Raw genomic sequence first — 22,990 nt, forward strand, 5'->3', positions numbered from 1 at the left:
TGGCTGCCGGAGGGTCAGGCGAGGCACTTTGTAAACATTACTTCTCGCGTCTCCACTCCTGAAAATTTAAAATAATTCGTATATAGTAGTCAAACACTTATTCTCATTTATTGCTACTGGTGTATATATTACTGTGTATTTGTTTTATGTTTGGTATGTTTGGGTCTCGTTTGATAGGTGGGTGGGGGGGCGCGGGGTTCGATCCGTTCCTGGCTCCTCCCGCGGCCTACTTTTGTTATTCTTCCCTCTCGCTCACGAGCCACAGCAATATAGATTTCTTAACAGCATTATTAATTTCCTCTGAACCAGTACGCGAAATTAAATTATTGTTATTTATCTGCTTGCACACACGATAAGGTGTTGCCTCAATTTCTATTCACTTTTCTTCTATCAAGTAATTTCTTTATGCAAGCATACTTATCAAATAAAAAAAAAATGTCTTTGCTATAACGAATTACTCTAATACCAACATTATTAACACAATATACCCAAAGACAATAATGAGTAGCATCGTCACAACAAAAATTTTCTCTGTCCTACAATTGCTTTGGTTTATCAAGCTTAGAAAAATGGTCTGGTGGAGGCTTACTTGCAATTTCCTAAGATACTACCACCAACAAAATGGATTTACTGAGTAGTTCAAAGCTTATAATGTCTCTATCTGGTAAAATCTCCAGGGGTAACTCAAATATCTAAACATTATCATTCTCTCATCAGCAGTCAAACAGTCAGCTAATAGTCACATGTAAGAGTAAGTCCCTCTCACTCCTCCAAGTATCTGAGGGCTTCGGAATGCCATAAGAATGTATAATGTTACAGTATGATGCAGAGTATCTTCACCCTTTTAAATATAATCATATGCGTTTCTGGCACCAAGCCAACAATCAATTAAGTGATACAAAAGCTATAATATCTTTATTTATGCTAGATTAAATTCATCTGATTGAACAGCATAGTTTTCTGGTAAGGTATTAGGTAAATAATGTAAAGTTTGAAGAAAAACACAGTTGGACCTAGAGAAACTTATCCTTATGATTATACTTGTACTCTGTGGCTGTACAGTACCTAAGGTCCTGCTAGTCACTCACTTCATCCTCTTCTTGACACAAGTATAGAGAATCCTGAATGCTGCAGGGTTCCTGGGTAAAAGGAGAGGAAAATTAGACAAAACTGTATGGAATTCAAACACTTAGCCAACATATAACTGTGTGGTACAGTGGTGTTCAGAAGTCTAATAATCTTCTGCACTCACTTGCATTGTTTTGTGCTTTCCTTGGTCTTAAGTCCCCCAAGTTGCTGGTAGTCTCCTTACAAAATTCTGGCAGTTGATGAAATCTAAAATCAGACAACTTGATTTTAAAAGCAAATGCAAAATGTAGTAAGAGGAGTGTATCTAAGATCAGTCAACTTAAAATTAAGTAAATGCAAAATGTAATAAGGGGAGTGTATCTAAGATCAGTCAACTTAATTGTGAAAGTAAATGGAAAATGTAGTAAGAGGAGTGTATGTTGATCAGATATTGGCCATGACTATACTAAGGCTGCTATAGTAACGTTCACATACATCCAGTGAATATTTTGACGTTTGGAAAAAAATAAATAAAAAAAATACACTGAGTATGGAAAAGCGCATCACCTCAAAACAGGTCCCAGTATTACAGCAGAACCAAAACACACTCAGTACATTGGAATATTGAGAAATTTATCTGAGAGCTCAAATAAATGTGCTTCAGGAGAAAGGCAACAAGTCAGGTATCAAATCCGAGACTCAGCATAGAAGCCCAGCACATCATCTATACTGAAGAGGGAGGATTCTGTACTATAGTGGGGTTGTGGGACATTATGTTTGGGTTATTACAAAAAGTGCATGAGTTGTCAAGGAAATTCCTCAAGACTGACAAATTCATCAGTCATGCATAGGATTAGTGATGGAGATGAACTGAAAAGGTCTTGTATATTACTACTTAGTCCATATCTACTGTTTGTGCACTTATCAAATTCTTATTAACCCTTTCAGTACAACATGCAATAATTCACACCACTAAAAGCACTGTATGATATATTTACAAGAACCTGCATGAAAAGGAAGTGTATGTAAAGAATAGATTTTCCAACATATAGCCAGCAAAATGTCTAAAAGCAGCTGTAAATGAAAAGAAATGTTCCTGAGTAATTTGCCATCAAGTAACCATGCGTCAGCTAGCAATGAACGGGTCAAATGAGTGGAATGAATGCACTGGGAATGTGGTTAAGTATCCCAGCATTAGATAACTTCAAGAGGAGGGTAAAGTTTAAGGTTAATGATGGTAGATGTTTAGTTTTAAGTACTCAGGAGCTGCATTGTGTAGATCAGTTGGCCTTTTGCAGTCTCCTTATGTTTCTCTGTTTTTTACCACTTCTTATTTTAGGCAGTAAAAGAGTGTTCATTAAGTACTGCAAAATGAAATATAGAAGGAAAACAGAAGCCTCCTAATTATCACAATCTAGTAACAAAATTATAAACCAATAAACTCAATTCTAAAACACATTATGTACATAAAATTAGGCAAAAAAACTATTTAGCTTTTTGATTTACAATAGTGAAAGATTACAAAATATAAAGAAAGCACAAACTTACCATAAAAGGAAAAACAGAGAACACACCACAAAACTTAGAAAAACATTAGTGAGAGGGTGAAGGGCTAAAGCAGCTTAGGTTGTATGAGCCCACATGGTGCCATGATATTGAAACAAGGAGGTAATCATACCTAATTAATAATATTGACACAAAGCATGGTGACATCAGGGGACAAACACAAATGGGAGTCTATGAACAGTTGCTTCAAGTAATGACATCACAAACCCCAGTGAATCTCATGTCTATAAACTGAATAGAAACTGATGTATAAAATATTAAGAACTCCGCAAACACCAAGAAAATCTGGGGATGTGATGGGTGGAGATAGCTAATACTGCTTATGCATCTCTGTGAACTGAAGAGAAATTAATAGATAATGAGTTGCTTCATACAAAGAGCCCCACAAAGACAAAAAAGAACTGGGGACTTGACAGGTGGAGATACTTGCCTGATACTGTCTCCGTGTCTGAAACATTTTATACATTACCACTTCTTTGGGCAATTGTGCAATCATGGTCGGAAGTCAAGCAGCATCCTGCACTCACTTAAAATGTACTGACTGTTCTTCCTTTGTTCTAGTTCCTCTGATCAGCTAAGAATCAGTTATCACATTTCATCAAGAGGATCAAGAGAAATTACATAGTGTGAGTGACTGAAACAAGTTACTTCACTTCCAACAGTGGCTATACCTGGCAACAAACGAAGGACAAGAAGCAAACAAGAACAAAGTTGGCTAATATATTTCTCAGTAATATGTACACACGTTCACACACTGTATACCACAACCACATGCATACACCATTGGCTCTGGCACTGCTGGGAGGGCCTGTTAGCTGAAGTGGGTCGGCTCAATGTTGCTACAATATGAGTGGACTGAATGACATCTGAGTTACTTGGTGACGGCGATTAATATTTCATGGGCGGCCGACTAGAAAGAGGGAGTGATCAGATGACTGGAGTGTGAGGGAAAGATATAAGATGAGAAATGCAAGAATTAGAGTAAAAGAATGATTGACAACAGAAAACAGACAGTGAAGACAAAATAGGAATGAAAGGAAAAAGATGAATGATTCTAGGAAATAAAAATAGAGTAAGAAGGGTGAGGAGTATAAGGGAATGAGAAGAAAGGATTAACTCGTAAAAGAATATGGATAATAGAGTAAGATGGGAGTGAGAGAAGGATGAAAGATGCATGGATTAGAGGCTGAAGATGAAAAATGAGGCAGGATAAGTGGTAAGAGGATAGAGTACAGAAATAAATAACAAAAAGAGAAAGAGAAAGACATATTTGAGAACAGCACAAGTTAACAGGAGGGAAAATGGGAATGAAGTTTATATTAGTTAAGTTTAGTTGGGGACAGAGGAGGAAGTGGTGCTTGGCTATATTTTAAGTTTGAGTATAAGGTATATGTATAAACTTTTCAATGTGCAAGGCTATGTTAGGGAGGCATTAGTGGGAAGGGAAGATGTAGTGTTATGGAATATGATTAGGCAGTACAACTTAACACACAGCTTGGCTTACACCATAATATACTCTTGGATCTGACAGATGAACAATGATTTTGTGGACAATTACTGATTTTCTTTCTTTTATCTTGAGTAGGCTACATATACATAAATTAGTGATGAAACAAAATGTGTATATGTGTGTCTGTGCATGTGTGTGTGAATAGAGTAAGTTAAAGTGTAGCACTATCTGATAATTCCTTTGCATATAAAGTTACCATGAGAGAGAGAGAGAGAGAGAGAGAGAGAGAGAGAGAGAGAGAGAGAGAGAGAGAGAGAGAGAGAGAGAGAGAGAGAGAGAGAGAGAGAGAGAGAGAGAGAGAGAGAGAGAGAGAGAGAGAGAGAGAGAGAGAGAGAGAGAGAGAGAAATCACAAAATCTTAATAACTGAATCTATTTTCAGGCATGTCGTCCTTAAAACATTGAACATTTCTTTCAACCAATCAAAATAACACATTTTGAAGACTTTTCGTATCACAGAATAAACAACTGCCACCACTTGAGTTTTATAGGCACAGTGCAGTTCATGACAGTTGAAAAATTAAACTATTCCAGATTCAGAGGCAGCTAAACATAGACAGCTATTAACTTAACTTAAGAGGCAATGCGCAGTGATGGTCAGGCTGCATCACAAATTGAGTTAAAAACCTCTGGGTGAAGCCTCAACTGGAATTTAAGGTCCAACATGGAGTGTATGTTACTGTTATAGTTTCACAAGATAACATAATTTCCTCCTAATGGGAGTTCCAGTGATGCAAGTCATTATTATTCCGGTGTTTCCCATTGTCACTTTTGTAGGTATGAATGTATATATGTGCTTGTATGTGTATGTGTATAAAATTGTCTCCAATAGTATATATATATATATATATATATATATATATATATATATATATATATATATATATATATATATATATATATATATATATATATATATATATATAAAAGTTATTCTGGGATACAAATGTTTAATGTTTAATCAATGTTTAATGTCCCAGAAAGTCTCTTTAATCATCAGCAACAATTATTTAATTACTATTTCAAAGTCAAACTCAGTTAAAAGAAAACAAAGAATAAACTAACAAACTCTCCCAAAACATCTAACTCTGTACCTTTCACTTGCTCCCTTATGTACAGCATAACTAACTTCAGGGACAATTTAGTGGTGGGCACAATACACTGCAGTTCACCATCAAGACCTTAAGTTTGCAAGGTTTCACACTGCAGGGTTTGATAACTTTCAGATAGAGACCTTGGGAAGAGGACATCAATATATCAATACAGAAATGCATGAAAATACACATGAAATAAATAAAATGTCAAGAAAATAATAAAAAGAGCAAGTCATAATAATTGTCAAAGCCTTTACAATGCCGTGCCTGGCAAACTAATACATTTGCATTCTTGCCGTACATTATGTAAATATAAAAATGTACCAAAGGAACATACGAACTACTAAATAAAGGGAAATTTAATAGTTAGAGTATGTGGTTGTGGCTTACTAAAGCAACAACAGATAATAAATATTTCATCCATGTCAATATTTAGATTTTTTTTTTGTTTTTTGCATGTATTTTGTGGCATAAGTCTGATACTGATTCCAAATACAACAATATGAGAAATGCATAAAAAAAAAAGTTATTACATTAACACATAACGCTTCCCATGACATGACTGAGACAATACCTTGTCATGAATACCTTTTGATAAAACACCTATCAAACACTGACACATTTCATCATCACATATTTGCATTGTCAATGGAGCACTTGCATAAAACAAAAACCTTTGGTGGAGTCTAAGCCATTAAAATACACCAATAAGCTCATCACATTTAAATATCAAATCATAGTTTACATATCCTTTTTTTTTTTTCGTCTTTTATTGCACCAATACTAAATCTCTTACATGAAACTAAAGAAATCAGTAACAAAAGAGAGCAAAACTAGCACTGCAAGGAACACTTTTCTTCAAACAGGACAACAAGATCTATGAAATGCACAGGCCATAGTGAGGCAACCATAGGTGGTGATGGCTTGTGCAGTGTGCCCACTTACTCTGATGGGATGTTAATACTCACTGATACTCTAAAGCTCAACTCACAGCAACACACAGGGAGAGACAATTGCAATAGCATTAACAAAGTCTGCCTCTGAATCATGACAACAAGCACAAAATGAACCTCATGCCATACAATAAGCTGATACAAAAACTTTATAAAGTGCATACAAAATGTTATGGTACTGTTCTTTCACTTTACACTATGTGATATGCGCTGTACATAACATGAAACTATCAGTGATTCTGAGCTTGTAATAACAAATGCTTTTCCCTGTATTATACAATGATAAATAATGACTGAACTGGTACTCAAACACTAATAACACTGGCATTGGTCTTACTGGGTATTACATTCTTACTAGTTTCTCTTGGTAAATGGATAACATAACCACTCCAAAGCAAAACATGGTATGCAAGCTCTCTGTAAACAACATTCTGCAAGGGAACATATTCCATAGAGCCTGAATGGCATCTTGTACATATCTTCAGTCCACTTTTATCATACACCTCATGAGAAAGAAAAGGTTTGGTATTAAATTTTCAAAGCAAAATCATGCAATCATGAAGGAAGCTCAAGACACATTTTTCTTTTCCCATTCATTGTAATTCCTAGGAAAAATTCACACTATATAATATCTATATATTTATCTTTATTTACATATGTTTGTGAAATAATAAGTGGTTGGTTGAGTAGCTGCCTGCTATGCCTCAATAAATGTATATCACCATTCACTCATTAACTGTGATCCAGAATTATATCCCTGTATAAAAACATACCAAAGTTGAAGCATCAGCTGTAGTTACATTCCTACCACTGCCACACAAGGGCCAACCACTATTCTCAAGGCAGGTAAGCATAATAGTTATCACTACAATTTAATGAAAATCTCGTGAATTTGTATAATTGAACCAGAGCAATTAAATAATCTAAAACTATACACCAGAACTTCTTGACAAGCAATTTTATGATACATCACATCACTGATTCATTAAAGATGAAAACCTGGCCACATTTGCCCTGGTATAATCCAGCTCCAGGATGTAAACAGAGCCAGACCAACAATAATACACTTCCACAGAAATGCTACAGTTCACATGAAGGAAGCAATGTACTTTACACTGCTGTACAAAATGCAAGATCCTGTCAAAAAGTTCTGAAAATCACAGAGTTATGCTGAGTCAACATAAAATTGATATATATGACAAAAAATCTACTTTTAATGTGGGTAAAATAAAATATATTTGTAAAAAGAACTGTACAAAGATGTTCAAACCTAAAATACACACATCTTCACTAGTAACTGGTGGTAGAAGTTTCTATACAGTGATTATGAGTTTGTGGTTTGACCACTACTTACACTGATATAAACATGATGTTGTGAAGAACAGCATTCAGGACTACCATTCTTACAAACCTCTCAGGCAACACCAGTAAGTAGGAACACAAGACCCACTTTGAAAGGCTCCTATATTTTGTCTAAGCAACAACTTTATGAAACATGTGACACTTTGTAGTTTGCTTAGAAATATGAAATAGCATTTTCTGTTGTTCTCTTCTTTCAGATGTACTGTTCGGCAGATGATTCCAGCCACGTCCACAGGCACCACTGAGTTTTGAGCCAAGTGAGGGTGAGACCACTTGAAATATAGTGTACCAACCCAGTTTGCCGAGTTTGCACAGTTGACATCACCTCATTTGCCAGATTTTTTTTTTTGTAACAGCAGTAGAAAACAAGGTATTTATGTATAAACTAGGTCAAGGCACACAATGTACAAAATGCTGGAACCTGGTAATGCAATGCAGGTTTGCCCATGCAGCACAAACACAGGCACAAATATAACTTATACAGAGTGCCAAGTACCATGTGAATTAAGTCAACTGATGCAGATAATGAGGACCTCTTAATGGATAATACTGAGTTGCAGCAGCAGAAACCACATGACAAGGAGTATCTAGACCCCAGAGTGGCAACAAGCTGCCACACTCTTGCAGAGAATAGAGTTTGTAGCTAAAGCTTTTAAGTTATATCCACTTCAAAACAGATTTATAGCATCATCAATACAGCCAGCACATGCTTTTTTTTTTTATCTAATTACATATTTTTGTTTGTTTGTTGTTTTCCTAGGAACCTAGGCAATCTGTCAACTAATAATCTATGAATCTAAATAATTTAACAGGAAAACATGAGACTCTTAGAATGGCTCCTGAATTCAGTCCCTGTTAACTCTATGCCAGGCTGGAAAAGAAAGGCTATGTACAAATTATGGTCATGAAATTAATCCGCTTTCAGCTGCATTATCATATTATTAGCCATCAGGTATCTATTCACATTATCTTTCATATATATAACAATCTACCTATGATATTCCACAAACAAATGGACTATCCCACTCCTCCATCTGAGGCACAAAACTACCGGTGTATGCCACTTATTGACACCACCCAGGCTACCACTGCACCTGGGGCTGCTGCTAACATGGGACTGTGGCCACAAGATGACTCCTCTCTAACCATTATGAACATATTAACAGAACTCTGAACTTTGGATAGAAACTAAACTATTAAAAAAAAAATTTTCCCAATATATATGTACTGTGGTCTATTATTTTCTTAAAAGATTCTGAAATTGTGGATTTTCTAGAAATGAAGTATTTTAAATGCCAAGACAGTTTGTTCATTCAAATGTATACTTATTCTGACTCCTGAACTGAATCATCATAATGCAAAACAAATTTACTTAAAACTAAAAATATATTTCTTTCAAAAGTAGAGCATTTTCTTTTGTGATGAATTCAGTATTCCTTATGTGGTATATGCCATACTACAGAAAAGATATTTATTGAAAAGAAAATGTAACATATTATTTTGTTTATACATGAACCTGAGCTTATGAGATACAGTAATACTGTATTAAGAAAATAAAAGACACACAACACTTACTTCAATGTACATGGGAAATGTAATGCAGGAAAATTAAACAATTGAAAAGTTGCAACGAGTCACTTCTGGATGGGGATGGTTTCAGTATATACCAGATACATTAAAAAAAAAAAAAAAAAAAAAAAAAAAATGCAATTTTGTGATATAACTAATGCAATGCCCTGACCTGATAGAAAATCAGGCATGGACAAAAGAAACAAATAATCCAACAAGCCAATAATGGTTCAAAGGACTAAATTTCAAGCCCCAAACATGACTTTGGGCTAGAGACATGTGAGGAATGTTAGGAACAACTAGTAGTACTCTCAGAGCCTCATCTCTAACCTCAACCATCCTTATTAACATCATTTTCTATGAATTACTAAAAGTTCCTAATGGGGTCAATTGTTGGGGGAGAGCACTTATATAGTAGCTTTGAAGACTGATGGTGGGGCTCCAATCAATACAGTGACTTTGGAGGAGGGGGTTTCACAGAGCACTCATCTTTGGAGGCACGCTCACCCTCACCCACCACACGCACACTGAAACACATGCACGCACCCACACACACGCCCCACCAAGACCCCAGCGCAGGACTAGGGAGTAACAGAAGGGACACTACTGCTGCACCGAGGTGGTAGGTGTTGTGTTCCTACTAGGGCTCCGAGTATTCCCACCAATCCTTCTCGTAACCTTCGTGAACGTGTTCCAGGAGCTTTCTCCGCCGCTGATCACAGTACCTGCAACAAAGGAAATGCAACACCTTCCTCATTTTCTATATTGCTGAAGAGGCAGAGAAAAGAATCCTTCCTTGAGGAACTACTACATTCACAAAGAAGGCCTTGGCAGACAAAAAGTGATGTAGATAATAAGCAGGAGATATAGAAGCAATATTTCATTCCTTCACTTTTCCTTTTTGAATGTACACAGTATAACATCTAAACTGGTCCAGCCTCGGGCAGAATGGCAGAAAGTGAAATGACTATGAAAGCAGGAGTACAATAGATGCAGTAGATACAAAAGAGCAAGTTTCACTGTACCATCATGCCACAAGGGAAGGTACAAGGATATATAAGTGAGTTACTAAGTATGAACAAACGACCTGATCAATTTAGCTAAAGGCAACCCCCATGTGAGGGCAACTCCAAGGGAAAAAGGGGTATCATTAATGATCTATTTACATGAATAACAAAGTGAGATCTTTTCAATTCTCTAAGGGCAGATGACAGGTTTTTTCAGGTGCATGATAAAGACCAGGTGGTGAGCTTTTCCAGTTAACATTTTCCTGCTCTCATTTTTAAGTTTATGCAGTGATTTTTTGGCCAGCATGGCTCCTGCACATTCACACAACTACTACACTCTCACTCAGAGTCTCTGTAAATGTTGTGATGGCATAATGTACATAATGTATGTTTTTCTTCTTTATCTGATTCTGAGCCAAACTTTCTGAAGCCAGTGCCTTCAACTCCTCATAAGCCTGCTCTTGACATGAGAAAATGTAAGGGAGGCCATGTGAGCCATAAATTTGGTGACCAATGTGAAAATATGGTGAAAAATGGGTTATAAATGAGGAGCTTGAAGAAATAGCAATGGGAAAAATTACTGTAACTCACTGGGATAGTGTCAAGCCCAGTTCACAGTGGCCAAATTCCAGTGACCAGTCACTGGAATTGGCAGTGGTTTTGCAAGGATTAGTGTGTTGGTGTCTTGGTGCCAGAACTTGTGGCAATTGCTAAGCTGAGAAAAACCAGTACTGCTGAGCCAACTCAAACATGATACGAAGCTGAATGCATCACTTGTGCTGTTTACCCAAATCAAGCTTGCAGTTGAGTGAACTTTGACTCGGCCCTCTGTCACTGTCACCCTTTGTGGTGTCACAAGTTGCAACTAACACTGGAATTTACATCTGTCTACATGAATCCATCCACTGTGAGTCTGGGGGCCCTCTAAACACAGTTCCCTCCCCCAACCTATGGTACACACTCTTCTCCCTTTTTGCTAATGAGAAAAGGAAGACTCCAGAAATGAGATGGCTTATCCTTTTCCATAACTGGGATGAAAGCAATAGCAAGAGCTGCACTGATGAAGATGGAATCTATGTTTGTTGTTGTTTTGCTCAGCCACTCACAACAGCTGTTGGGGCTTTCCCAATTTTGGTGACCCGCGTGTGAATGTAGGGTAAAATTAAATCAGGTACGTTTATGTCTATATTTTATCTGTTTATTATTTTTGTGTGTGTGACTTAATGATTTTCATTGACTTTGTGAATGAACTTGTGCATAAAGTGTTGTTATAAAATTCCAGGAATGGATTAATGTATTTTACATTGATTCCTATGAGGAAAATAGCATCAGTTTAGGAACATTTTAGATCATAAATGACCTTCAGGAATAAATTAAAACTTAAGAAACTACAGATTAAGAGGGAAAGAGTGGTTCTGGACATCAATTTCCTGAACAGATTGTTTTGACAGTCTGAAGATGAGACTCCTGTAATTTCCGAGACAAAACCATGAATAAAGGAATGTTGCCAGTGCTGTCCCTCTACATCTTCCTCAACAATTACACACACACACACACACACACACAAACACTCTCTCTCTCTCTCTCTGTATATATAAAAGTTTTATTGAAGTCAACAACAGTGAGATTGATGTTTAGCTTGTAGGTAGTCCTTTCAATCTTTCTGATGAGCTGCCATTGATTGTTGTTAAGAAGTGCAAGGAGAATCCCAAATTCCATCTTGATCCCAAGATGTCTTTTGGTCCAATACAAACCATCTTCAGGGAAGAAGTGAAGTCAAAAGTCAGGAGCATCTGGTTATATGCAGTTGATGAGGTTTGGCAAGGTCATGGATGTAGTGTCAGTGTGCCATTCAGAGCACAGCAGCAGTACAAGGCTCATCAGCCAATCATGAGGCAGTATTCTCCCTATGCGAGGGAAGGCTGATCTACAAGCTAAACAATGCTCTCACTACTGTTGACTTCAATAAAATTTGCATATCGAATGGCCTACTTCCCAACTATATATATATATATATATATATATATATATATATATATATATATATATATATATATATATATATATATATATATATATATATATATATATACAGTATCACCTTGGATTGCGAGTAGAATTCATTCCTGATAAAGACCCGAAGTCCAATTTATCAATTCACTTGTAAATCAATTCAACTTTCTCCATAAGAATTAATGAAAACACATCCAAACCATTCTACTTACCAAGAAATATTCATATAAAAGTAATTGGAAGTGCTATTTTGTATAAAAATTACTGTCCAAAATTAAAAAACGATAAACAATGACCACACAAACGCCTCCTTCATGCTTCTCAATAACCTCCTTCTTTGTCTCAACTGTAATCATCTTAACTCTTTTCTTTTCTTTCTAAAGGTTCTTCATAATGTGGGCCATAGTTTTAGTAATGTAACAGCAAAGCACTGCAAAAACAGTACAAGCATCGAGATGCTAAAACTGCTAGACATACACACAAGGGGCAGGCAATAAAGCTGCAGCTTCTGTGGGGGAGTGAAGGAGACCAGTGAACACCTGAGAGTGGAGTGTGACAAGTATGAGGATCAGAGAGAGTAGCTTGTGGCAGCAGTAATAGCCACCATTGGGGAGAAGGAATAGCATAGGCTAGAAAAAGAGGATGGAGGGATCACCATATGAGCAAAATCAGGGATAAAATTATAAAAATGTATTAAAAGATTGTTAACAGAGTCTGGAAAAAAGGACTGAGGGAGCAGTGTAATAGTGAAAAAGAAGCAGTACAAGAGACAACATAAGCAAGGAGAGGAAAACCTAAAATGTGTTACAAAGTGAGAGGTCACAAAAAGAACAAGAAAGCCTGTGACAGAGGATGACACACACCATGCATGAGAGAAGAACCATCAGCTTTTTTTGTTCACTTCCCAAGTTATGCTCATACACTAACGCAAAATTGCTTGATACTTATGCTTGTTTACAAAGTTAGTCATAATCCAAGGTACTACTGTATAAATATACTATTATTACTGGCCCTCAACTTTTAAGCTTAGTGCCAAAATGGCCCATAGTGTCAAAGAAGTTGGATCAACCTGATCATAATCTTGCAGAAATGTGAAAGAAAGACAGCATGGTGAAGCTTAGTTAATACATAAGTAGGCTAATGCTCACCTGTATTTGTCTTGGACCTTCTGCTTGATGTCTGCCAAATTCTCCTGTGTAATGTCTCTCTCAAGGTACTCACTGAGGGTCTCTGTGGCACTTTCAACATCCTTCTGGTTATCTTCAAATATTACGGATTGGTTGTTCTTCCTCAAGTAATAGGCAAACACATAAGTGAACATCAAGGTCTGTCGGCACTCACACAGGATGTCTACAGCTTTCTTGAGGAACTGGACCTGGGAAATGCAAAAATAGTATGTTCTCTAAGTCACTTGCTGATAGTATTTGGAGAAATTAAATCTACAGAATACAATAATTGTGATTCCAGAAAAAAAAAAAAAAATTACATGATGCATAGCTCCCATCATAATAAATTAAGAATTTCATAGGAGCTCCTCTGCATTTACATATCACAATAAATGCATCATAATTACTACTGTGGCTTATTTAACTTATTTTTCTTTCTGAAAGAAGACTGCATTTACTTTTATGATACAATGAAGTATATATATTTTTAAATGAATGTTGATGTATAAATCCTTTTCACTCCCACAACATTCTTTAAGATAACTTTTGCAAAACCAAATTCAAACTCCATTTCACAGATGAGACAGATGAGAGAGAAAGGTATGGAGATAAGAAGTAAAACAAATAAAATGAATGACATATAAAGCACATAACAACACCAAGGTCACCTCTATCCAAGACATGTTGTGTTGCTGCATCTCCTCCATCTTCTCCTTGACTGAGGCATACAGCTTATGCTCAAACTTGAGGGATTGCATGTGGTTCATGTAGCGGTTGCAGTAGAACAGGTAGCGCTGAAGGGCTGCCCGAGACTTCTCTTGTGCATCCCGGGCCTGCTTGGCTTCATCCTCATCATAGCGATTGCAGGAATACCTGAGAGTGTGTTATGTTAGCCAGCAAGCAGGTAGGACTGCAGCTACACCCATCCCACTATCAACCTGAGCATTTAGGATTACTGCCATCCTTACTTCATATTGCACTGTTTTAAGGTACTATTCTTGATATTTTTTGGCCAGCTGTGGCTATTTCAATTGACTACAACTGGTCTGTTTTACACTGTATTCTCTGATGTTCTCACTCTCATTTGCACAGCTACAGCAATCTCAGTTTATAATATCAATAGTGAAAGCAATGGACTTACCAGGAGGAGCCATGGGGTTCCCAAGGCCCAAGACAGACCCAGCAGAAATCTGCTTTACAGCTCTGATTCTTGCACACCATGTGATTACACCCTCCATCCTTCTCTATTGTCACTTTACATTTGGGACATTCCTGAAACAAAGACAAACAGGTCATTAGAAAATAAGATAGCATGTCTCAGAGAGAGAGAGAGAGAGAGAGAGAGAGAGAGAGAGAGAGAGAGAGAGAGAGAGAGAGAGAGAGAGAGAGAGAGAGAGAGAGAGAGAGAGAGAGAGAGAGAGAGAGAGAGAGAGAGAGAGAGAGAGAGAGAGACTTGCCTTTGTGTTGGCTGCAATCCAGTTGGAAGTCTCAGAGTCATCATCACACTTCTTAATCCAGTGCCGCAGGAGGTGACACTTGACTGGGTCGTGCCAATTCTCACCACAGTTGAAGCAGAACACATTGCGACACTTGCACATGACTGGCTGGACGTCTGGGTATTGCACCTTGATTGCATAGTTACAGTCTGGGTATGGACACCAACGCAGCAGTCTGTTACACTGTGGAGGGAAAAGAACATTAGCAATGGCAGACAATTTAATTCATTTACTGCCACTTGTTGTGAATTACTCCATAAGATCATTAATGAATGTTTCTCGTAATAAACTCAAGTAAGTTGCTTTTGTTTTGTTCCCACTACCACTGGATGTATAAATTTTCTTTGGGAATGGCAACGAGAATACTAACTCGCCGAGTCACTAAACTAAAAATACAGCCACTCATAATCCCTCACCCTCTGATATGTTGAATATGCTAATCACTGTACCACCATGTTACAAAGGATTATATAACAGGGTACAAATGAGTTACTACACATGAATAAGATATCTCAGGCAAACTCTGCCACAGGCACTCACTGAAAGAGCAATTTAAAGGGAAGATATCAATGAGTATCTATTTATATGCCAGGGAGGGATTGCTCTTCAAGGAAGACAGCAAAGACAGTATATCAAATCTTCTCATTGTGAGGATAAAAATACAGATGGGTGGTTTCCTCATTCTGCTATTTCAGTCATCTTTTTAGAGAACATGGTGACATTTTTCAACCTGGTTGTAGTGTGCAATCAAGCCACCTTTCCTATTAAAGGATAGTAAGCACTAATTCCCTTTATCTGTTTGTCATAATTACCAACAGCTGGACTGTCATAAATTTCTAGGAATAACTTTGCCTATGACTTGATATAAGCAATAAATTAACACATCCTCAAGGAATCATCTACAAAACTCAAAGAAAATAGCCTTACCTCAACAAAACTTTTAGTGATGAGATGCTGGTACTTGAGTTTGACTTTGGGGTCAACAATTAACCTCATGACCGTGTGATCATCCACAAGGATGGAGCAGGAGTGTGCAGCGCAGGAGATGGTCTGTCCCATGCCTTCATCAATGATCTTGGTGGTCAAGTATTCAGTCCAGCAATTAGTGCAGAAACGATGTCCACACTCTATTCCAGTCATCATCTGTGGAGCCAGAAAAAAATCTTCAAGCAGGAAGCAAAGCACAAGCACACACACACACAAATGCACTAAGAAAGGGTTCCTGTTCTTGTTCTTACCACATTGTAAGATTGCAACTACCTAACTCACACCTGTTCTTATTCTCTGTATGGTGAAAAGGAGTTTCAACATGAAAGAACACTAATCAAAATAGTTTCCCTATCTCTGTTTTGCTAGGCTGCATAAATATCCTTGATTATCTAGTGCTTACCTAGTGATGTTTCCATTCTGTGCTTACCTACTGAGGTTCCCATTCTGTACAAAACCAAAAATCTGAGGTAAGTTTGTATAAGCTCATCCCATGGCAGCTTTCAGCAGCCATTCATACCAACATATATTTTTCCATCCAATTTTTCCTCCTGGATACACAATACACCTCAATCTGCTGCTTCTCAACACATCAATAGGTTAAGTTCTTTTCTACTTTTCAGTTTATCACTTCTGATCCTGATCCCACTAAATTTATTTTTTCCAAGATGCATCACACATCTACCTATCCATCCTCACCTCAGGACAATTTACATCTCATCAATCCTCCCCCTTTACAGTTTACATTTCAGTCATGAAACACTGAAATTCTTGGTAAGATGCATACAAGCACACTTCAGCTTAAAGAGGAAGTTCCCATCAATATTGCTGTGGGTAAAACCTCCCTAAGCTCCTGTTCACACAAGGTGATTGCAACCACATGGTAAGAAATGTGTGATAGCATTTTCAATGTGCCTATGGAAGCCTTCAGACGCAACCACTGTGGTCTGGAGAACACCGCAGTTGCAAGAACACCCCTCTCACATGCATGGTTGATACATACAGAAGAATGGCATTGTTCACACAGGGTGGTGGATCATGCATTTTGAGGACAGCAGGCAGCATCATTGGCTGTACATTAGCCAATGACAGAAGAAACTGTGTGTTCCCATGGCAACCCATGACAAAATTCTGTTCTGGGAAGATGGAATCCTTCATCATGGTTTTGGTTCAAAATATTATGTCCTCCTTCATTAATTCAAGCAATTTGTCAAATGATTTCATGACATTCTCAAATGATTTAAAAACTTCTTGTCATGTTCTCTCAAAGAGGGGTACAAGGTTATAAACATGCCATGGGTAAGTCTGTCATGTAGAACTGGATGAACCCAATGTCATCCTTGTCTTTGTTTATGATGTTTCAAGCAGCAATGTAACTGCCAAACATGTGCTACGTTCCCCACATCCATCCTGCCATTGCATGCCAGAGATGAGAGCACTCACACACACTTTCCACAAATCTCATAAATCCAAAAATCCTTTTGACTCATCATTACTGATAATGAAATACTTGCAGTGCTTATAGATCTACTGTGTACTCCAATGGTTGAAGTGGCTCAATCACACTCAACAAACAGCAAACACTTCACTGATGCCAATGTTAATTCCCTTTCTTATTAACCAGTAGAATATATTAGAGAAAACATTCCGGTCAAGAGGAAGAAGCAATAAAATGGTGATAAAGGAACTAAAGCCTGCTGCCATGTCTCTTGTTTTTACAATTAATGAGTGTGCGAACTGCCCTTGATCCTAATTAATGCCATCATTATATCTCATTATAAGAAATTTTCCTTTCCTTCATTGACATCCAAAGCATGCCTTGCTTCACCTGGTACAAAAAACTGAATCACAAGTTGGGTGTTCCATACTTACAGCAGAAGGCATGTTTAGGAAGCAGATTTCACATTCCTCCATTCCATTACTTGTTTTGACTGGAACCTGCAAACACAAAACTCATGTCCATTAAGGCAATCATGGATATGAAAAAGGAAAAATTAATAATTTTTTTTTTTTTTATGGATTCTGAAGAGTTTTGTAAGCCTGCTGATATTGTACAAGCAGGCACTGGTATTGTTTACACAATCCTGGTAAATGAGTCTGTTCTTTAGGCTGAGGAACTAAAAACAATTTATTTTTGCTTAGTTCTAACTAACTTCTTTCAAAATGTGCTCCACCACTTAGCCCACCAGTCCTTCCACTGCTAGAGATATTTCTGGAAGCCATGTTCTGGAATGGCTACCAAGTGCACTATCACATTCAGTATGATGACTTCTCTGCTCTCAAATCAGGACTCATTCAGTGGCATATTTGGTCAAGAGAGCAGGCTAAGGATCAGCCAGAAATGCCTGGAGTAAACTTGAATACTTTGGTGCATGGCCAAGAAAGCCTAGATCAGATGGGAAGGATGGGCTGAGGCAAGACCCATGAGAGTAAGACAACTGGCAGCTGCACCATGTCAATGTCCCAGCCCGTTCTTCCTACCTATTCTAGGATTTCTTGGCCAAGCACCAAATTCTTCAGGTTGGCCAGGCTTCAATCTCCTTAAACATGGCTCCTTCCAACTTTGAGCTTTTCCATGGACTGAAAATGCCACTGTAAGTGTCCTGATTTGAGAGACAAGCAGACACCATACTGTATGCAAAAGTGCACATGGCTGCCATTTTAGAAGAGGACTTACAGAAATGTTTCCATCAGCAGTGGGACCAATGTACCAAGTGTGAAGAATTTCAACATGCACTCTCTGAAGCAAATTAGAGTTAGAACCCAAAAATAAATAACTTTTTGATCCTCGGATTCCTCAGATCCTCAGATGCTCCTTGAACAGATCTTGTTTGTTCTTCCCAGCTGGGTCTACTTTAGTCACAATCATCTACTATTTTTCTCTGGTACTCTGTTTGATGTTGATATGAATTCTTATCAGTTTTGGTCAATATACTGAATGGAGAAAAAAAGAGCATCCTGAAACTATGGAGAGAGGAATAGTTGAGTTTCCAAACCCCTTCAAACAAAAACCATCAGATTAACACTGTAAAAAGATCTTAAGGCTATTTCATGCATATGCATGTTGATGTAACATTAATTTTAAGACTCACCAATTACTATCAATTATCTATCACATTAAAGGAATATCTTTCATCATAGACATTTTTAAAATCACATATTTAAATCTAACCTAACCATGAATACAATGCCAAGATTACAGCTTTGGGATGCTTCTAATCTCCTAAGAATTTAGAACCCAGAGGAAGTAAAGACAACAAAAAGTAAATCTGGTATAGAGGACTTCCCTAAAACTTTTATGTATAAATAAAATACCATCCTGATAGTCTACACTGTTTAATTCATGTATACATTAATTACAAAATACCTTTTCAACCCTTCAGTCAGTACCTCAGGAACTGCTGGAAGTACCTAACAATGATCAAGTATGAAATGAAGAGAAAAATGTAATAAAAAGAAGACTAAGGCCTGCTCCACACTACGTGCCTTATATGTCTGTCTTGAGACAGTGTGTGTCATTAGTGACCACAGTTGTCTGAAAAACTATTCAGAGCTGTTAAATGTCCTTCCATGAGATGGGAGTGCTGTTGTCACTGTATACAGAATGCAACAGAGCTCCTGTCTCACAAAGGATATTTAGCAGCTCCACATAATTTTCCCATCATCAGTGACATCACTGATGGCAGTACACATTGTTTCCAGATGAACAAATACAACAGACAGCATGAAGTGAGTTCATGATAGAAAATACATGATACATGATACAAAATACATGATAGAAAATGTAAAAACTCACCCTCTGAGATTTACTAGGTGTCTTGAAAGGACTGACAACATGGGCCTCGGAGAATAGCTTTTCCTGGTCACCGTCATAAAACCTCTCCATTAACTTTTCCTTGTCCCATTTGAAGTGATTTAGCAATATTCTTGTCGTTGTTACAGGAATCTGCAACACCAATAAAAGATTGTTAAGGTTGCCTGGATCTTGCATGCAGCAAAGCACATTACACTCTTCTGTCAGAGTCATCAATTCAATTTTGAGACTGGCCAAGTATTTTACTTTTTTATATCAAGGATGTAAAATGACTGAATGTCACTTAATGCTGATATACTAAGTGATTAATCTCAGCACAAATAAGCAATACCTGAATCTTATATACTATGGAAAGTATCAAGGATTCCTATAATGGCATGCAAATACTAATAAGTAATTCATAATGAAACAATTTAACATTTCCTGGAATATTATTCAAATTACTTGTATAACTGGAGGTAATATACATCACGACAAAACTGAACAAGTTCATTGTGGATCATATCAAGTGGTGTACAAAAATGTTTCAGAAGACAAAGTTAATCAAATTACATCATAATGTAATGATTCAAGATTACTTATTTTGTTGCAGTGTTGATACCTTTAACTTCAAGAATCACACAAATGAGATGTTTTCTATCAATGCAATATCAGCAATCACTGTCTGTCGGTCTGCCTACAGAATCATGGAAGACAGCATCACGTGAAGCCTGAGAGAGTTTTCTTTCCTTAGTGACCTACTTGCAAGAAGAACCTTGGTTCTTCTTGCATTAAGATATAAAATTTGTGTTTAAAGACTTGTATCTATTTTCAATACATTACTCATTTTTACTACATTAATTTCCGATAAACAGTTTTTATTATGCTACAAATCAGGTTTTTGATGACACACAGAGATTGGCCATGACAACACAGACTTGAAGCATACCACATCTGGAACTTTACAGCCTTTTGTTTCTTTGCTTCACAATTAACTGTCACTGGGTAAGCCATGAGAAGCCTTCCATTTCTGCTGTAACATTTCACCATGATCTGATTACCTTTGGGATTCCCTCCACCAATTACTACACACTTTTTGTTACCTAACTACTTTCTTGTTTTCTGTTATCATACAGGCCATTGATTTAGTCATGCTAAATTCAAAACTTTTTCCTAAGGTAGCAATTATTTCTTATTTTATCTGACAAGCCTTTGACAGCACTTACATTCCATAATAATAACAAAATTATATACCTCATTACTTCAAGGAAAATAAGTTGATAACAGCACCCCTCAGCCTTACGAAGCCAACAAAAATGTAAACCAGTTTTCTCACCAACACCAGCTGCTCCACAGGGGATGTTCCTACATGTGCACTGTGACACTCCAGTTTATAAAGTGTCTTAATCTCATTAATAAAAATCACTTATAAATGATTTTTTTTTTAGCAATATATGTATAATTAAAGCACTACTGTACAATTCAAGTATTATCTGATCAGTAAGAATCAACACACACTCCATGTATATACAGGATTTCCTTGGAAGAAAAGTGAGCCTGCAGTGCAGATAAACCATTACAGGAGTGTCACTTTCTTCACCCTTGAAGTGGTTATGTACAAGGTCAAGACTTGCTGCTTTGTTTCTAAGTTATAATTCCTATCTACCTTGTTCTGTAAATTCAGATTATACAACTCTTCTTACTTTTTCAGCATATGAATTATTATTTGCAGTATCTTAATTTCCATATATTAATATAATCTAGTTCCTTTGATTTCTGAGATTTAAAAACACTACTGTCAGTTTACTCATGTTGTACTTTAAGCACATGATACCGCAATGGCATCAGATATAACAGTTTGATTTCTGTCACTGATGGATTGTGCTGGATCATGAACAAAAATCCATTTTCTTGACCTTCCCAGAAAAGAATTACACAACTGGCATTCCAAATAATTTCTAGCATTTCTAGTTAACTCTATTATATAACAGGCACTGCCACAGTGAACAACATAAGGATGGAAGGCAAAATAATAATTAAAATTAATAGATGTCAACGAAAATCTGAAATGCACTGCACAATGCAGTTACAGTAAATGCTTGAAAGTCTTACGTTAAAACTAAATTTAAAATAATACTGAGTCACCCCAGTAGGCATTTCAAGTATTTATCTGTGAGAATACCACACATCCTCGCCAATCACTGGTGCACCTCCCATCATCACTACAAACATAACAAAGAGACATCATAATAAATTAAATTCATCAGTTCTCCCTCTTAAATAATGTTGCCCAGAAGTTTGGGGCAGAACAGTCAACATGATGCAGTATCACCAGTAAAAAGCATACTCTGAGCCTTAAAGAAAAGAAAACATACATAGAGAGAAGGAAGGACACTGTAACCAAGGAAACACACCCTTGTTACATCACTTCACATCACTCACGGCACGCACACAGCACACAGCCACACACGGGAACAAGCCCCGGCCACACACCACCTCACAACCCCACGCAGCACACCCTGGACACCCAAACACACACACACAGGAAAAAAGTTGACAAGAAGGAAGAAGGTACAGGGAGATGAATCATACCTTCACCCCTTAGTAACCTGGGCTTTTGGGGGGCTACAAGTGGGGTTAGGTTAGGTCACACACTCACATTGACCACGCTGTTGACCTCCTTGATGCAGTCTATCATGTGTCTGGTGATATCCTCGGTAGAAAGCACTTCATAAGGGTAGTTCTCAGTGGTCTCTCTGTACCTGCTGCTGCCTGACTCCCCTTCCCCTTCTATCTCAAATTCCAGGCCCACGTCGTCCCCACTCGACTCGTTCCCGCTGTCACAGTCGTAAAGATACTCCTCGTCCGAATCCATGACTGAAAAGGGGAGAAAAGGGCGATGTTCCTTGCTCGACTGTCTCTCCCTTCTCGGTCTGTTTGGAATGATGACGTCACAGTTGAGGTTGATGACGTCACGAAAACACGGCCTTCCTCACTGCATTCTAGCAAATGGTGTTTTCCGGAACTTTTTTTTGGCATTCTCTTACATTATTTTGCCGTTTTGTTATTTGATTAAATTACTGAAATGTTTACTTTATTGTTTTCCTGCATTTGTTATATATTTTTTTGTAGATTGTGCAGTTATTGCGCGCATGCTAGAACGCTTTTCTCTTTGTTTTTGTTATTCTATTTTTGGTTTCGTTACCTTGTTACATCACTAAGCATGTTTTCAATTTGTTAATCTAACAAAATATTTAAGTGAAAGCTTTGTTGCACTTAATATTCATTGATAGGAATTATTCTGATATTTTGCGCATGCTAGAACGTCCTCTTCGTCTTGCGCCTTGGGAATGTTTTTGTTCTGACTTATTGACTATACAAGATGCTCTCATTTTTATTTGACCCTGT

General features: G+C 37.4%; 1 protein-coding gene across 2 annotated transcripts; it reads right to left on the bottom strand.

Annotated features, from left to right (window-relative positions):
- Positions 1-3,341: 3,341 nt before the first annotated feature.
- LOC135116232 (E3 ubiquitin-protein ligase arih1-like) lies at positions 3,342-22,539 on the bottom strand. 2 transcript variants are annotated; one of them, XM_064033587.1, is made up of 9 exons: positions 22,242-22,538; positions 19,586-19,735; positions 17,662-17,727; positions 15,730-15,945; positions 14,764-14,985; positions 14,448-14,578; positions 13,975-14,179; positions 13,289-13,515; positions 3,342-9,845 (listed from the first exon to the last, which is right to left on the bottom strand). In XM_064033587.1, exons 1-9 carry the CDS (start codon positions 22,455-22,457, stop codon positions 9,761-9,763), a joined length of 1,518 nt encoding a protein of 505 aa, XP_063889657.1. In that variant the 5' UTR covers positions 22,458-22,538; the 3' UTR covers positions 3,342-9,760. The 2 variants fall into 2 exon arrangements, with proteins under 2 accessions (XP_063889657.1, XP_063889658.1); XM_064033588.1 differs by lacking the exon at positions 3,342-9,845 and adding an exon at positions 11,697-11,884 and having other exon boundaries at positions 22,242-22,539.
- Between the last annotated feature and the right edge of the window lie 451 nt (positions 22,540-22,990).

This window comes from Scylla paramamosain, chromosome 30 (assembly GCF_035594125.1).
Source record: "Scylla paramamosain isolate STU-SP2022 chromosome 30, ASM3559412v1, whole genome shotgun sequence".
NCBI lineage: Eukaryota > Metazoa > Arthropoda > Malacostraca > Decapoda > Portunidae > Scylla > Scylla paramamosain.

What these genes read in the sequence shown, in the direction of transcription:
- LOC135116232 (XM_064033587.1), bottom strand. Translation starts at nt 22,457, where the DNA reads ATGGATTCGGACGAGGAGTATCTTTACGACTGTGACAGCGGGAACGAG. An exon ending in TCCTAAACATGCCTTCTGCT is followed by an intron (nt 15,946 to 17,661) that starts GTAAGTATGGAA and finishes CTGGCTCCACAG; the next exon opens with ATGATGACTGGAATAGAGTG. An exon ending in GAACCCCATGGCTCCTCCTG is followed by an intron (nt 14,180 to 14,447) that starts GTAAGTCCATTG and finishes ACACACTCTCAG; the next exon opens with GTATTCCTGCAATCGCTATG.